This window comes from Furipterus horrens, unplaced genomic scaffold, assembly GCF_987537825.1.
Source record: "Furipterus horrens unplaced genomic scaffold, mFurHor1.1.pri manual_scaffold_8, whole genome shotgun sequence".
NCBI classification, from domain to species: domain Eukaryota; kingdom Metazoa; phylum Chordata; class Mammalia; order Chiroptera; family Furipteridae; genus Furipterus; species Furipterus horrens.
This window is the reverse complement of record NW_028327178.1, coordinates 22,941,451-22,959,236: the sequence shown is the minus strand read 5'-3', so window position 1 is coordinate 22,959,236 and position 17,786 is coordinate 22,941,451. Positions and strand designations below refer to the sequence as shown.

The 17,786-nt window shown below is 36.0% G+C and overlaps 1 protein-coding gene across 1 annotated transcript in view; it reads left to right on the top strand.

Moving 5' to 3' along the window:
• PIK3C3 (phosphatidylinositol 3-kinase catalytic subunit type 3) overlaps positions 1-17,786 on the top strand; it is a 106,136-nt gene that overhangs the window by 50,939 nt on the left and 37,411 nt on the right. The window contains exons 12-15 of the mRNA XM_090285111.1: positions 1,204-1,294; positions 5,293-5,360; positions 13,430-13,535; positions 15,023-15,139. Of these exons, the coding sequence (XP_090141237.1) occupies positions 1,204-1,294; positions 5,293-5,360; positions 13,430-13,535; positions 15,023-15,139 (382 nt within the window). The remainder of the gene's footprint in view (positions 1-1,203; positions 1,295-5,292; positions 5,361-13,429; positions 13,536-15,022; positions 15,140-17,786) is intronic.

Genomic DNA, 17,786 nt, shown 5'->3' with positions numbered 1-17,786 from the left:
ATTGTTCCTGCAAAAATAAAATGAAGGACAGGGCATGTCAGTGGACGCAAATATTTTATTGTAAATTATATATTTTAGTAGTTATACTAAAGAAATAGTGTATTACTTGAACTAAATCAGCCAGTAACAACGATAAGAACTCTCAGCTCTTTAGCAGACACTGTGAGGTAGTCTACAAACATTGACTTGTTACAATAATCCCCAGAGGCAGGTATTCATATCGCAAAGTTAGATATCAGAGACTTAACTAGGAGTTAAATTGCCCCAAGTCATGTAAGTTCCAAATGGTGGAGTTGACTCCAGATTCCCTGTTCTTTATACTTTGCCTTTGTGCTTTCCATAAAAATCTTAAGATTTGAGATAAGTAGGAACCTTTGGGTGAGAACATTGAGGCCCAGTGATATCAAGGGTTCTGTGAAAGGTCATGAGATTTGTTAATGACCAAATGGAATTTGGAAGTCAGATGACCTGAATCAGTCCTATTATTTCAATTATCACATGGCTTCAAGACTGTATTTCTGAATTTTTGTGGTAATGTTGATGCTGTTTTTATCTTCTGTCTTTCATTTGGAGAAAAACTGAAAAACAGGAAAAAACGTTTTTTTCCTCCCTAGGTTGTTTTATTTATTTATTTATTTTTTTTTTTTTTAAGAGAAGAGACCCCTTACACTTTCTCCTTCAGTCTGTAGCCATGCTTGCTTATCTTCCTCTTTACTTTATGCCACTCAGAATGTTTTTTAGGCGTCTGCTTAAGATTTTATGACAGGATATAAACTAACCCAGTCTTTCCCAAATCGTGGTTTGCTGGTCACTAATTTGTATTTGTTTTTTTTGTTTGTTTGTTTTTTAAAGACAATAAAGTAGGTAGGGGTGGTCTTTTGGCCAATACATTTCAAAAATGCTGAAATGCTCATTTAAAGTAAAATGGGCTTAAAAAATACATATATATATATATATTTGTATATATAGTACTTATCAAGACTTCCATATACATCCCCAAGAGGCTTTTACGCATATTCTTTGACTATAGGGCTTGTTTCCAAAGAATAATATGACTAGTATTGCACAGAACACACTTTAGGATGTGACATGTTATCTAGACACAGTTGAAGTGAACTATACTAAAAAAAAAAAAAAAAAAAAAAAAAGTTTCTTCTCTTCCAGACAATATTTTAACATCAGTGACATCTGTTATTTTTTCAGCTCCCAAATTATAACCAGCCCTCTTCCTCAAGTGTCTTCCCCTCCTCCTGCATCTAAAACAAAGGAAGGTTCAGAAGGTGAAAATCTGGAGGTGAGTACAGAGCTTTTCGAGTTTCCTATGGGCGAAATCCTACCAGATACACTTTTTAGGGTGGTTTTTAAAACATTGATTGTGATTAATGAACCAAATATTTCATCTTTATTAAATAACTTGTTTTATAATGCATGTTTATGGTTTTTCCTCTCAGTAAAAAGAGTCAAATGATCTTCTATTTGAGGCATTTTATTTGTACTCTGGGTATATAAATGGATTCATATACAATGTGAAAATAAACTGGCTTAAATATTTTATTAAAGAAACTCAGAATATTTATTGTTAACATATCTGAACATTACTGTAATTGTTGGTGTTTGTGATTACATTATGGAAATGTATGACTTTGTATTAAGGCTAATACATTACAAAACTGTTTTTAACTCATAGAAAAATTAAATCCTTTTAGATAAGCAGACCAACTTCTGAGGTATAACAGGCCTCTGGCTGGTGCTGCTCTAAAAAGTACATTTGAACATGTGTTTGCAAAAGCACTGGTATGTTTTGTTGAATTTCTCTATAAGACTTCTAATTTGAGAAAAGTCTTTCATACACCTGATGTTTATAACAAATGTATGTTTGATATTAGAAAGGTCAGCCGATTTTTTTAATGTATTCTACATATATTACTTTTAGTCAAAACTTATGAGTTAATGTTGATGATTGGAAGACTTCTGTTTTCAATAGTATCTGTTAACCAAAGTTTGCATGTCGTCTTACCTTTTGATGTAACAGAAAATCTTGAAACAGGAATTTTAAACTACAAGATCATAGAATGCATAGGGGAGCCTTTTAAAGAACCATTCAGCTTCAGTTTAGTTACTTTGCTCTTGCAAAGCTAAGGTATCGATGAATTGATTCAGTAGTTCACTCCTTCACATTTAGTTTTTGAGCTGTTACTACTTACCAGAAACTATTTCTAGGTGCTGGAGGGGAGGAGGTGCAGTCAGAATCTTTGTCTTCATGTAGCTTACATTCTTGGGTTTGGGCAGATGATAGTCAATAATATTCATATATAATGGAAGAGATAATATTTATTTTCTGTTGAGAAAACTAAATCAGAGAAGGATAACAAGGCGTGTTCAGGTGGGGTAAGTCAGTTGCAATTTTGAAAAGATTGCTCAGAAAAGTCCTCCCTCAGAAAGTACCATCTTTATAAAGATGAAGCAGGTTAGGAAACAACCATGTGGTGATCTGGGAAGAGCATTTTAGGCAGAGGGAAGGCGAGTATAGAGGCCCTAAGACCAGAGCTTAAGTGTGTCTGAGAACAACTGAGGCCAGGGTGCCTGGCTCTGGAGTGAGCAAAGGGGAGCAGGGTAGAAGATGAGTCAGAGAAAGAGCAGGAGACCGTCGTGCTGGGCCTTGGAGGCCATGGTATCAGACGGCTCCTACTTGGAAGTTACTGAAGCAATCAGGTGAGACTTACTGGTGGCTTGAACCGGTGTGGTTTACACTGAAGATGGTGTGAGGTGATGGCCTTCTGAAACCCAGTGTTCGGGATATAGTTTTACGCACTACCTATCACTCAAAATTTTTAAGCTAAAAATAAAAACAGATTTTACATGTTTCTTTTTTTTTAAGATTTTATTTATTTTTTAGAGAGGGGTAAGGGAGGGAGAAAGAGATGGAGAGAAACACCGATGTGTGAGAGAACTTTGATTGATTGCCTCCTGCACACGCCCAACTGGGGACCCAGGTGGGAACCGAACCAAACAGAGAACAGAACCGGTGACCCTTTGGTTTGCCGGCCGGCTCTCAATCCACTGAGCCACACCAACCAGGGCCGTGTTTATATTATTTCTGATTCTATATTTCTGTGTTTTGACTAATAATCACATATGTTGTCTCTCAGTGATTAAGCTGTTTTACGTTTTCTCAGCTGAATAGTTCCTTAAAGGATGTAGGTAATCCAAGCTACCCCAGAAATCAGTGGGAATTATTATTTTTAAAATACTTTATTGTTAATATTTTTACAGTTGTCCCAATTTTCCCCCCTTTGACCCTCTCCCCACCAAATTTTTTCTTTGTTCATCAGCCCCCTTTCATATATGCTTTTCTCTAAATATAGCTTTTATTCCGTACCACATCATTTTAATCATTCTTTTATTAGTACCTTCAGCTGTCCTGGCAAAAGCTTAACTCTCGATAAGCCAAGTAACTACCTCATTTCTCTGTGCCTGAATACTGCTGAAGAAAAGAACTTAGCCAAGGATGTTGGTATCATCATCGATTTATGAGCACAGTCATCAGGTGGCCGCTCTGTCCTGCCTGCCATCTTTTATTTCTCTGGTGTGTTGATGTCCCTGCTCCGCAGTGACTCATTCATTCCCTTTCTACTCGGTTCTTTATGCTCTGTCTCCCAGTCTCCAGTTGGCAGTTCTGCCTCATCCTTAACATAAACAAATAGAAACGACTAGGTGAGAACAGTCCTAATTTCTCATCACCAGATTTACAGACGTGACTCGCTTCCCATCCTTCCTTTGCGTTTTCTTACCCAGCAGAAATACAACTCTTTAAAGATATGCTCTCTTCTTTTCCTGGTAGAAGTGTTCAGATATGTGTTAATATCTCCCATCTTAAAAATTCAGAAATGAAAAAACAACACAGAAATTCTTGCTGACACCACCTCCCTCGAAAGAGCACCTTATGTTTTTACTCGATGATCAAGCTTCTCAAAGGAGTTGTTTGTACCCGCTGACTCTTCCCTTTCTTCCTCTCTGTCTTCAAGTCTTTAGCATATCATCCTGGCCTTTGTTTCCCATCATTATATTAAAACTCACTTTGCTAAACTCATAACTGACTTTAGAGTTTGTGGTTCTGCGTAGCTTTTAGTTAGCCTCAGCATTATTTAGCAAAGTAAAAAACTCCCTCAGAAAACTAGCTCTTCTCATGGTTCACACGACTCCATATGACCCCATACATCCCTGGTTTTCCTCTTCCTCCTTTGCTCTTTCTTCTCTTTCCTTTGTCAGCACTTTTTCTCTACTGCTTGATATCTTAGTGTTCCTCAGGGCCCTCTTCTATTCTCAGTTTATACCCTTGCCCTAGGCTGTACTGATAAACTCAAATTTATATTTCTAGTGCTTTCTCTCACCTGAGTTTCAGATTCATATACCCAAATGATCAGCCTCCTTGAACTCCCTTGTATATCTGACAGTCATTTCAAACTTAGTATTTCAAAATACAACTCGCTTTCCCCACACTCTAGCCCATTTCCCACCTACAATTTTCATCTGTGATGTAACAAATCGACCCATTAATTTGGGAGTCACTGTCAATTCCATTCTTTTCTTCCTACTTCCTCTTTATCAGCAACTCCTATTAGTTATACTTCCAATGCATTTTTTTAAAAATCTGTCTACTTCTGTCTGCACTTTCTCCATTTCCTCTTCTAGACTTCTGTACCTCCCAGCGCAGCAACGGAAGCCGTTTTCACAAAGTGTAAATCAGGTCATCTCACTCTCTCGCTTAAGATTTTTTGTTGAGCACCCATTGCTTTGAAAATAAAATTCATACTCAGTAGTGCGACCTTAAAGGCCTTGCATAACCTGTCTTTTGCCTATCTTTTCAGCCTCCTTTACTTCAGTGTTCACTCTATTTTAGCCACATTTGGCCTTTTTAAAATTTGATCAGTCAAGTTCAGAGCCTTTGCAAACAGTGTCGTTTTGGTCTTGCCTAAATATCACATATTCATTGCCTTTGCTGACGTCCCCATCTAAATTACTTCTATGACTGTTTCTGTAACGTCTCTCTCTTACACTAAATGCTAAGCCTTCAGTAGGACAAGGAACTCTGAACCATGGCTTCCTTACCTCTTAGACAGTATTGCCTGGGTTACAATAAATATTGGATGGAGATACATAGATGCATGAAATCAGATCTGTGACATGAGATGTATAGATGAAAACTGTTGAGCAGGTGTAGACTTTCTCTTATTTTCTCTTTGTTTGTAGCAGATGGTAATATAACATACACATTTCTTTTAATTCTTTCAGCAAGATCTCTGTACCTTCTTGATATCAAGAGCCTGCAAAAATTCAACACTGGCTAATTATTTATACTGGTATGTGAAAATAATTTTTTGTTGATTTTCTTACCAATCTTTAGGACTAACTTTTTCCCTCATACTATAAAAAATAAAGTTAGTTTAAATTAAGGTATGAGCAATCATATCATATATATCTAGCTGTTTTCCTTTATAATTGTGCTCATGAAAATGTTTGTTAACACCACTGTTTCTCTTCCTTTTACTAACTTTCCAGTATCTAATATCAAATTGGGTAAAGTAGTGGTTTTTGTCTGTTGGATATCTGTTTGCCTTTTACAGTGTCTAAGCAGTTTGATATTTCACAGTCCCATAGTGGTATGTATTTTCACATTATTTACCAAAACACTGGAATCATACAGAAATGGGAAGTGGGAATTTGAAGTCAGTTATTTTATAGGAAACTGAGGCAGAGGCATGACAGAACTGAATTTGATAGAACCTGCACTAGGATTAGATCATTAATCTAGGACTTTGCCATTTAAAGAATATTTTCAGTGACTTTTTCTCATTTGTCCCTGTGAAGTTAAATAGGGCAAGCATAAATACCTGTATTTTACAGGTCTCTTGAGTTGATGGAAAGGAAGGAACTAAGGCACAAGGAGGCTAATTGACTGTTGGAGACACAATTAATATGAAGCTTGGTTCCCTTCATCTGTGACAGAATTCTAAAGTATAAAGGACAGAGAGCTTAAGCCACAATGAAATATTTTAGTTCAATAAGAAAAAATATCAGTAGGATTAAACACTAGAAAAGGAAGCCTTATCCAGTTTTACAGAACAAGCAAAGGGATGAGCCAGCTCTGAAGCATTCTGTACATCTGAGAGAACACTTTAAAACTTCTAGACATGCTTGATATTTTTTTAACTCTAGAAGTGATCTCTGATCTAATCCTACTGCTCAATTTACTCTTTACCTAAAGAGTATGAATGAATAGATACTCATTCTGAAAGCTCATTATTTTTTAAGAAAAATGAGGCGTTTTGTGCTCAATGACAAAATTTTAAAAAATACTCTCGTTTTACACTCTGTTTAGAAAAACAGTCCAGTTGGTCAGATTAAACCTTAACTTCATTCTCCCACTTTCCAAAGCTAATGTTACCAAGGATACTGCCCCTATAAGCCAGTAAATAGGTAACTAGATTGAAGGGCTCTTTACAAACACAGGTATCCATTATTACATAAACAATAAATAATTGCTTAGTTTCAGCCTTTATGGTTCTCTTTACAAATAATAAAACTGCTATCAGTTATCTTAACTAAATCTGTCATTTTTACCCCCTTTGGATCCTGTGATTTTCTTCTTCCTGTTGGCCTTAGTGGGAAGAAAAATAATTTTTTTGCTTTTACTTTAGCAGTTTAATATAATATTCATAAAACTACATTTCCCTCACCATAAATTTCAGTATGTCCTTGAAAATATACCCATAGCATGTTTTGGCTAGTTATTAATTATTATTTTTACTTTGAAAATTTTAATTACAAATTCTCATTTTACCAAATAGCAACTATTTCCTTTTAATGCAACCTCTTGCTTCCTAATGTTCTCCATGTTCCAATCTGAATTCTTAAGTGCGTGTGTATTCACTGGTGTTATGGAAAAGTATTTTCTCATGAAACTTTAGGTAAATGTTTAAAAGGAAATAAAGAAAAACTGTGGGCATGTTGTCAAGTTTTGAGTAAGTATTTATAAGCCTCTTAGGTATTTTAAAATTAGTATTTTATATTTTTATATAATTTACTAAGAATTATTTATAGGTATTTTTATTTTCTTGCAATTTTCATGGAAAAATTCTTTCCGGCTCAGAATTTATAGTCTAGAGTAGTTGCTATTACAATAGTAGCTATGTGCATATACTGATCTGTGGTGTTTTAAAATTATGTATTCTTTGGATTTGACTGTAGAGCAGATTTCACTGTAAGACATAAAATAAGTTGTGATAGAATCTTTGATCTCTTATTTCAAGTGGGAAGAGTTTTCAAACCATTCTGAAAGTAGCTGAACAGTAGGAAATCTAATAGATGAGCAATTTCTAACAAGGCAACAGTCTCTGTTCAGAAAGACCAATTTATTTTCTTCATAGATAATAAACAAAGTGCTACTCCAGCTCCCAGTCTTATAAACGTTCCATCAAACTTAGATTTGATTTGTGGTTTTTCACTATATCTGATTTATTGAAGCAATAGTATGTGTTAAGTCTATTCTCTGAGGAGTAATTGTTTTTCCCATATTTACATTCTACATATTACATATTCAGAAATACTCAGAAGGAGAAAGGGAGAAAGTTATTAATGTGGACTTCTGACTTTTGTAAATAATGTCTTTGTGATTGTAGGTGAGGATATGGGAAATAATTTCAATAGTTGGTTTAAAATGATTATTCTCTTCGAATATGGACAGAATAGCATAAAGGTATTAAATAACAATATTAAATGTCGCTTACTCTATTACAACAAATGTATTGAGGTATAAATTTTAATTGATTATTCTATTTTCTTTTGAACATTTTCAGTTTCCGTTTTCATTTGTTCCCCTTCCAGTGATTTAAATGGGACTTTTGCTGTAGCTGAACCCTTAGGGGCCTGTTGTTGTTCAGACAACCCTTTTACAATGAGCAGTGCCCACCTTTTAAGTCATAGAGGGGATTACAGGCTGGGGGTCTGTAAAGTGTTGGGCATCAGGATCTATAAATCGTTTCAGTGTTCTATTTTTACAGCTCTTCCAGTATGTTGAAATTGAAAGTAAACTTTGGATACTTTGACATGTTTTTCTATAACTTTTAAGACCTTTCGAGGTAATAAAGTTTACCCCACAAAACAAAATTGCCAGGGAACAGGTAGCCCCCTGATGTCATCTTACAATGGGTACCCAGACAGTTTGGCCTGCCTTTCTACTTAAAGATTACAGATTTCAAGGGAATGCCTCAGAATACTTTGTAGAATCTAGCTTACTGCTCTGAACAGAGAGTTCAGAAATTATTCCAATCTATATTTTCTAGTCTTCATTTAAATTTGTCCTTCGTGTTTGGAAATGTTGCCATTGTGTTTATTTTATATGTGTTAGAGGGTATTTTTCAGATGTCCAGCCAGTAGGCTAATTAGCTGGACTTGGGTCCCGGAAACCGGACCCCCGCAGTTGCCTACTCCCACCAAGCAGAACAAGGAACTTAACCTAACTGTTATTCCTTTGAGCAGTGACCTGGTCCTTTGAGCAATGACCTGGGAATAATGGAAAATCTTTTGTTTATACAAGCTGTATTTCTGTCCAAGTTCCTGCACCTGCAGGAACAGGAATGCACCTGAAATTCTTTATAAGCCCCCCAGCCCCAGGGTCGGGGCTGCTCACCTAAGTCCGGCTTGTGGACGGGTGGACAGTCGCTGGCCAGCTAATAAAGCCTCTTTAATTTCTAATTTGGTTGTCTCCGACCGTTTGGTTCTCGCACTTGGTCCACAACAATATGGACCTTTCTCTTTACCACAGTTTTGGCTTAAATGATTTTGAGAAGTGTTTGATATTTAATCTTTATCATGAACATTAGTCTATACCCTCAGTTACACAAACTCTGTGGCCATTGTGTTTACTTGGTGGTCAAGGAAACCTTAACAGAGAGCAAGGCAGCCTGTACAATGTGGTCATCTGTATTGCTCATTTGGAAATAAGTTTGTTGCATAAACACAGACAAATATAATGAATGTATTAAGGTCCTACAAACAGTGAAGGAATTTAAAGGGTAGAAGGATATGGATTAGATTTGAATAGGGAGCATATTGACAGTTTTATAATTTAGAATTACTCTCTGTTTGATATTCTTAGGTGGTGTCCTGAAATGACCAAACATCCTGGAATATTGTGAATAGGAAATATGAGTTTATCTTAACTGAGCTTAGCTTATTCATCTAGAACAGTGCTATACAAAAAAACTTTCTACAGTCGTGAAAATAATCTACAACATTGCATATATGTTCCCTGAGCAGTTGAAATGTGGATAGCGTGACTGAGAAAGTGAATGTTTAATTTTACTTAATTTTAAGTAATTTTATTTTAACCAGTTCTGTATATCCTGTGACTCTAGAAAGCTTTCTTGAATCAAGACTCAAGAAGTTGGGAATATGGTGTGGTGGATATCGTATCATAGTTTAGTTCAGTTCCTCTTACCACTTAACAGAAAATTCTAGGTTTTACAACTCTGGGAACTTCCAGAACACCTATTATTATAATAGTAAAGCTTGACACTGAGAAATTGGGAGGAGAAGACTCTTAGTTTTATCAACCTTTAAAGCATTTTGTGTATAAGACAATATTGGGTATGCTGGCTACTAAAAAATTTTAAGATATGGCATCTGGCATCAATGTCTTTATAACCCCTGAAGAGAGCTAGAAATTAAACATGTAAAATAGTGACAAGTAAGGTATAATGATCAGCACAAGGAATGTGAAAGGCTGTGCCTATCCTAGGAAGAGAAAGAAGAAGTTGTTAGGACTTGCAAAGACTTCCTGAAAGAGATAAATATGTTGGAAGGATGGGTAGAATATGCAAAGGTGGAGACAGGAAGGTGTTCTTGGACAGTGTGACCAGAAGCACCAAGGGCTGGTTGGGGGATTGACGTGACTGGAATGTGAATGCATAAAATTGGGCATAGACCAAGGATGAACCAGGAGCTTGGGTCAGAAACTTTTACAATAGTGGAAAAGAGGCAACCGTTGGTGTTTTTGTTAGTGTAAGTGGGACATGATAAAGGTAGTTTAAAGGAGAAAAATTTAGGGTGATTGTATTGAGAAATAATGGGTTTCTTTTTAGAGTTGAAGAGGCTAGAAAAAGTATCTGCTGGTTGAATCCAGATGGGTCTGGCTAGTACAGAACCACTGTGAGAGGCATTTTACAGGAAAAAGTCAACAGGGTCCGATGGCAAATTGAATTATAGCTGCTTAAGGTGGGGCAACAGGAGCTAGGTTTGACTCTAGATGTACAGATCACAAAGTAAGCACAAAGCATCGGTGACAGTTTAGGTAGAGCTTGTATTCTCTGGTCTGTTTACAGCCTCATTTTTCTTTTCTTGTATTCAAGTGAAACATTATTCATAATAATTTGCTGAAAATTTCACGACATATAGTAAATACACTCTTCTTTTGTAAGCATTGTCCTTTGACGCAGTTTAGCAAAAAATTTATTGCATAAAATTATTATAATAATTATTTTAGAAAAAATAAATTATTTCCTTCAATATGGCTTTTGAAGTATAATATATGGCATAATGTAAAACCTATGATTATAATTTGAAAAAACACATAGCAATGTGGATAACAAGCAAGAAGTATGCCAAATATTGCATAAATTTTGAGGGGAAAAAATACAACTTTTTGTGTTCAAAAAAAATTGAACACAAACAGCATTCACACTAGACATATATCAATAGATATCAACAATGACAAACAGTTTATAAACAAAATGCTAATGCCATACCATGGAGCAATGAAAATGCCCATTAGCAAAAGCTTCCTTATCATGCACACTGAATAGAGTTTCGACGATTATTGCAAAGATAAATGAAATTAAAAGGACCGTTTAAAATGTAAGTAAAAATTATAACAATATGTCAGTATTTGAACAAGCATAAAATTCAAAATTTGGATCAACATGAGAAAAAGTTATATCAATATATAACGTGAAGTACAAAAAAAGAGAACAAAGCATAAAATATGAATTATACTATTGTTATCTACATTTATAGCCATCAATAAAAGAGTCGCTGGGATCGATGATGGCACTTTTGGGAAAATTTGTCAGCTTCGTTCACAGCGACATTGGCACTCAAAGGGTTAAATTTACTTTCTAGATGGCTGAATATACTTTTCCTCAGAAATAATACAAAGGAAATGGGTGGCTGTGACTTGAGATTTGTGAACCACTGTCAGTTAACAGGTTGAAAAGTTTCATGTGGCTTTTAAAGATAAAACAATGTGATGAGAATAAGCTTTGTGAACAGAAAGAATTTTTGACTTTGGAGCCCAGACTCCTGTGTTCTGATTTTAACTTTAAAATTAACTAATTGCACCACTGTGGGCAAGACACTGTCACTCTTAAGTTTCATTGTTGATAAAACAAGCAAGTTTGTCTAGATCTGTGATTTTCAAACTATTGGGTTGGCTTAAAAGTTTGTTTAGTTTTTTTTTCTATACAATGCCTCTAGTAGTCCTTAGATGTCTTTAACTTCATTCAGATCAATTTTGTTAGGTTGTATTGTGACAGTTGTTATATCAGTGTGCATTTAAAAAAAATTATCAAAATAGGTCAATTTTTGTGCAGCCATTTTAATATTTAAGATGGAAGAAGATACAAATATTTTCAGTGCATTATGCTTTATTATTTCAAGAAGGTAAAAATGCAACCAAAACGCAAAAAAAAATTTTGTGTAGTGTATGGAGAAGGTGCTATGACTGATCTAATGTGTGAAAAGTAGTTTGCAAAGTTTCTTGGTACTTATTGATGTTTTGACCAAGTAATTCTTTGCTGCAGGGCCATCTTAGACATTGGAAGGTGTTTAGCAGTACTCCTGGCTTCTATCCACTAGAAGCCAATAGTGGGAAATTGCTGACATATTCAAAATACCCAAATCAGTAGTTATTGGTGAGAATGAAAACAGTTTGCCTGACATCAGTGTACCCTGGCATCCGAGGAGAGTGGAGTGGAATGCATATGCATGAACAATGTTGACTTCCCTGTACTAGTCAGTGGGGGTGGTAGATACCATTGAGTGAGCACATGTACTGTGTGGCTGCCACTTTCAAAATGACTGAGCGAGTAGAGCAATGAATCTGCATCACATTTTGCATTAAGCTTGAACATTCCTCTGTGGAAACTATTTGGATGATTCAGAAGGCTTTCGGAGACGGAGCAATGAGTGCAGCGCGAATAAAAATGAGGAACAAATGCTTCAAAGATGGTCGAGACTCTGGTGAAAATGATCTGTGTTCTAGAAGGCCTGCAGCAAGCAGAACACCTGAGAGTATTGAATGTATATAGGCTGCAATCAACAAAGATCAGCGGCTGGCGTTGCGAGAACTCGAAGCTGATCTGGAGATTCCAAAAATTACTGTGTCCGAGATTCTGACACAGGATCTTGGCATGAAATGTGTCGTGGCAAAATTCGTTTTGCAGCTTTTGCTACCAGAGCAGAAGGAACATTGTGCTGCACTTGCTACGAATGAACCAGATTCAAACCATTACCAATGAACCAGATTTCCTCAAGAAACTGAGGGGACTGAGGCATCATTGTCCTGTGTATGATGTTTCTTGTATCTTGTCTTTTCATCAATAAACGCCTTTCCGTATTATGTGGCTGGATACTTTCTGGTCAGACCTCATGCATTATAATCCATTGAAGTCAAAAGGTTCACCGTCTAGCATTTGTCATTTAAAGAAAAAAAAGTGAAACTTCTTTTGTTTTATGCATCTGTGTGCACATATGTGGCCATTTGTACAAAAGTTGTGATGGGAACCCCTGTGCACTGTTAGTGGGACTGTAAATTGCTGCAACCACTATAGAAAACAGTATGGAGATTCCTCAAAAAATTAAAAATAGAATTACCATGTGATCCAGCAATTTCACTTCTGGATATTTGTCCAAAGAAATCAAAAACACTAATTTGAAAAGTATCCCTGTGTTCATTATGTTATTTACAGTAGCTAAGATATGGAAGCAATCTAGGTATCTATTGACAGAATAATGGATTAAGAAGTTGTGGTACTGCATGTTTTAAAATTTCTTGTGGCACCCCGGTTGAAAATTAATGCTCTGTGTACTTTATAATGACATAGGAGAAAATGTTTGTTTCGATACCAACATTTTTAGAAAATCTAGGATATTGTGCAAATTAAAGCAGTACTGTTACTAATTTACCTTTTGTATATAGTTATATGTGTTGTTTCTTATTTTCCCACTGTTAAAAGAGTGATGATAACATATCTCATAACTCCCATTTATTTTTGCAAATGTGAATTAATCTTTTAACGGAAAGGCATAAATATTTACACAATGAATCTGAACTTCATTTCACATCATCTGAATGACTAAACATATTTTTAAGGTATGTGATAGTGGAATGTGAAGATCAAGATACTCAGCAGAGAGATCCAAAGACCCATGAGATGTACTTGAATGTAATGAGACGATTCAGCCAAGCTTTGTTGAAGGTAATCATTTAATGTAGAGATAGGCAGACAGTGCATGGACCAAATATTTCCTACTGCCTGTTTTGGTATGTCCCCTGAGCTAAGAACAGTTTTTATATTTTCAAATGATTGGAAAAAGCCAACAGAAAAATAATATTTTGTTGTGATATGGGAAAATTATGTGAAATTCAAATTTCAGTGTTCATAAGTAAGATGTTATTGCAATCTAGTCATGCTTTTTGTTTTCAGATTGTTTATGGCCAGTTTTGCTCGACAATAGCAGTTGAATAGTTGGACTGGAAAGGCCATCAGGACTAAAGAATTTATTTGTTGGCTCTTTGTGGAAAGTTTGTTGATCCCTGTTTAATGAAGTAAACTTATACAGGGAACAAAAAACCTTAAAGCTTCGCCTTTTATTTTTCCCATCTCTATTTACTATTTTTATTTTCAAAACTAAGTACATTCCTAGGTATTTGGCAATGGTTGTATTGCAGATAATGGTCGTATTGCAGGTACTTTCTATATAACGTATATTTTTCTTTATTAAACAATTTTTAGAGCCATGTAAAGCCATTTTCCCTTGGTGTTTATCTGACTCTTAAAGCAATGTCACAGTTCAGCCAGCAGAGGGTGCATGAGCAATGAAAAGAAAACATTAATCTGTGATTTACAGAAATGCTTTACTTCATAGCATCTTTATCTTTGTTTCATGCTTCGTGTTATTAAATATTTAAATCACCTCTTATTGAACTCTCCGAGACTAAACTTTTCTATAGTTCTCAGAGCTCAGATTGTCTCTACATCAAACTGATTAGCAAATAAGCAGCTGGTCCTCCTTCCCAGTCCTCAAGTCTGTCATTTACATTTGTCACTGTGAACAAATCTCAGTTCCTCTGAACTCAAATGATCTCATCTTCAAAGTGAGGATGATAATATTTTCCCAGCTACAAATAATGGAAGAGTAAATGAGAAAAGGTATTTTATAATATTTTATGAAATGGGAATCACTACCTAAGTCTTTATAGCATTTTGTTCTTACGACTTTGACTAAGCAAGCATGCACTATGTTGTCATTTGAGAACTTTACCCTTTTGGAGTAGATTTTTAGTTCCTTGAAGATAATAGTGTTTCTACCATATCCTTAGCCCTTAGCACGTTTCTGAGGACATCACAGGCGTCCAGATATTTACTGAATCAGTGAGTGCCTGCATTTTGGGTGAATGAATTCTTTCTTGTCACATGGTTGTATATGGGGGGGAAAAGTGCTGTTTTAGATAGACTGGTATTTGCTGAAGACTCAGATAATTTTTCAACTGTGAAAGAGTTGGTGGTGTTTAAGATAGCAAGTTTCTCATTATCTCTGAATCAAGATAATTAATCTTTTTCATACAGTTTGTATTGAAGTTTGAAGCTATTAGAAGAATAAATAAAGATCACCCATGCTATCAAAGAGACCCTGATCATTATGCTACATAGAACTAATTTTCCTTTTCGTTGAATCCCTTCAGGGTGATAAGTCTGTCAGAGTGATGCGTTCTTTGCTGGCTGCACAGCAGACGTTTGTGGATCGGCTGGTGCATCTAATGAAGGCAGTGCAGCGTGAAAGCGGAAATCGTAAGAAAAAGGTAAACCTGGGCCTTTGCTTTCTATTCATGACTGATAATGTCTTGGTATCAAAAAATTCTGAGTTTTAGTGTTTTTTTTTTTTTTTGAATTGATATATTTTATCAAAATCTTATGTAATTTTGGAAATAAGAATACTTAAAAGTAATGACTATGTATGAAATTCTGTTTTTTTATGAATTTACAGATATCGTTTTAATCTTCACAACAACCCTGTAAATTAGGTACTATTATTAACCCATTTGAAAGGACAACTAGGAATAGAGAGGTTAAGTTAACCTGTCCAGTGTCCTCAGCAAGTGTTGGCATTGGGATTTGTACCAGACTTCTGAGTTCATATTTCTCTCTACGATGTATTAATTGGCTCTTACTTTAGAGTCTTAGCATCTTAGAGTAGAGTCCATTTGACATGGAAGGGGCCTCTAGGGATCATTTAGACTGGAATCCTTCAGTGAAAATGAAGGTCCAGAATGACTTACCCCGCACTGCAGAACTGGTTGGAACAGCACTGGCTTTGCACCTGTTTGCATGGCTAGTGCACTGATCTTTCTCTCAGCAGTGAGGCTTCTGCTTGAAGAGAAGAGGAAAGTATCTGTTCTTCATATGTCATTTTTTTTCCTAACTAATAGCCTATATTATATGAAAGACTCACTTGATATCTTCTCCTTACCTAATCCCATAATAGACAGGTGTTTCTTAGTGCCCTTGCCATCAACAAAATACATGTTACTATTATTCTCCAGGCTTGTGAAAGGAAAGTGGAGGGAGGAAAGCTGAAAAATCGAGTCAGAAGTTCAAGGATAGGGGATCAGGTCTGAAGGTAATTGTGAGCTGAGTATGTACGTGGAATAACGTTCACAAGGTTAGGAGGGAGAAAACAGGATAAAGAGAAGCACACTTTTATGTGTCAGATGGGTAAAACAAATGATAATTTGTTGCTGTCTTCTTCCTATCTCAACCTCTATTTTGGAAAAACTTGTTAGGAGAGGTCTCTGAGTAGACGTTTTGAGTTCTAACAAAAATGTATTTCCCTTTGATGGTTTTTAAAAGGTAAAGCTTTTATTTTGTACATTAAGTAATCTCTTTTTACTTGGTCATTTACTTGGATCATGATACTCATTTATTTGTTCTATAAAAATTATTGCATGCCTACTCTATGTCAGGCACTTTTCTAGCTTCTAGGGTTACAGCAATAAATATAAAAATCTCTACTCTCGTGGAGCTTTCATTCCTGTTACAGGGAAAAGTAAACAAAATAAGTGAAATATATAGTATGCTAGATAGAACATTGTGTGCTATGGGGAAAAGTAAAGTCGGAAAGGGGAGTCACAAGGGCTGGGTTCTTCTCCGTAGAATGGTCAGGGAAGGCTGCATTGAGAAGCGGACATTTGAGCAAACACTGGAAGCAGGTGAGGGGATGAGCCATGTAAATATTTAGAGAAGACTATTTCAGCCAGAGGAACAGCGAGGACAAGGGCTCTGGTGTGGGAACAAGTGTGACATGTTTGAGACATAGGAAGAAGCCCAATATTAGAGCAAAAAGAGTATAGAGAAGAGCAGTCGGAAGTGAGGACACAGGACAGAAATAATAGGGGAGTGGATGGAGTATATCCTTGTAAGCCAGTATAAGGACTTGACTTAAACATTTAATAGGAATGGAAGCTATTGGAGGTTTGAACAGAAGAGTGACGTGATCTGACTTTCTTTTTAGCAGCAGCACTGTGGGTTTTTGGTAAGAAACTGTGAGAGGCAAAGGTTGAAGAAGAGCAGTCAGGAGGCTGTTGCAGGAGTAGAGATGAGAAATGGTGGTGGCTTGGACCCCAGGGCTGTTAGTGGAGGTAGCCCTGCTGGATTTCTCGCTCTTCTCTTACTATCTCATTTCTGGTTATTTTATTGTTTATTAGCACATCAACTAGAAATTGGTTACAGTAAGATCACTTTTGTTGATGTTACTTTAATGCTAGAATGTATCTGTTGTTACATTTGGTTAGGTTGGTTTACTGATGGATATTGGTAGGGGATATATAGAAATTCATACCAGTCTTCACTTGACTTTAACTGTCCATGATTCAAAAGGAGGATTGGGGTATTGCTAAAGGGAAAGAATTTAATTTTGTGTGTTGGAGGTCCTTGAAGCGTTTTTCTGAACTTCCACCTCACGGATTCCTTTCAGTGGTGTTACTGTTGAAGTGCTCTGTGCTGCTGGTTTTCCCCTTAAGAACAAGCTCACCTCTTCAAAGAATCCATGACTCTCACAGCATGCAAAGGAAATAGAGCGTTCTTTTGAAAATGAATAACAGAGCTTGGTCTAAATATAATCGATGTCGCTAAATGATGAAGTTATTTCACTGCACCTTGAAATCTTGGTTCAATGCAGTATGTGTGCGTGAGCTGAAGAAAATATGTGATGATATCATAGGAAAAGTTTTATCAGTCAGTCATTGAACAATAAAAGGTAGATCCAAGTCCAAATTTCTTAATATTTGGTTGTGCAAAAATTAAGCTCCAAATGAAACTAGTTTCTCTTTGTGGCTTCATAAATCCTTTGAAAACAGAAATCGAATCTTTAAGTCTGGCTTGAGTATAGTCCTGATTCTCAGCTGCAGCAAGAGAAATGTATTTCCTCACCTTGCGGAAGTCCAGGTCTTC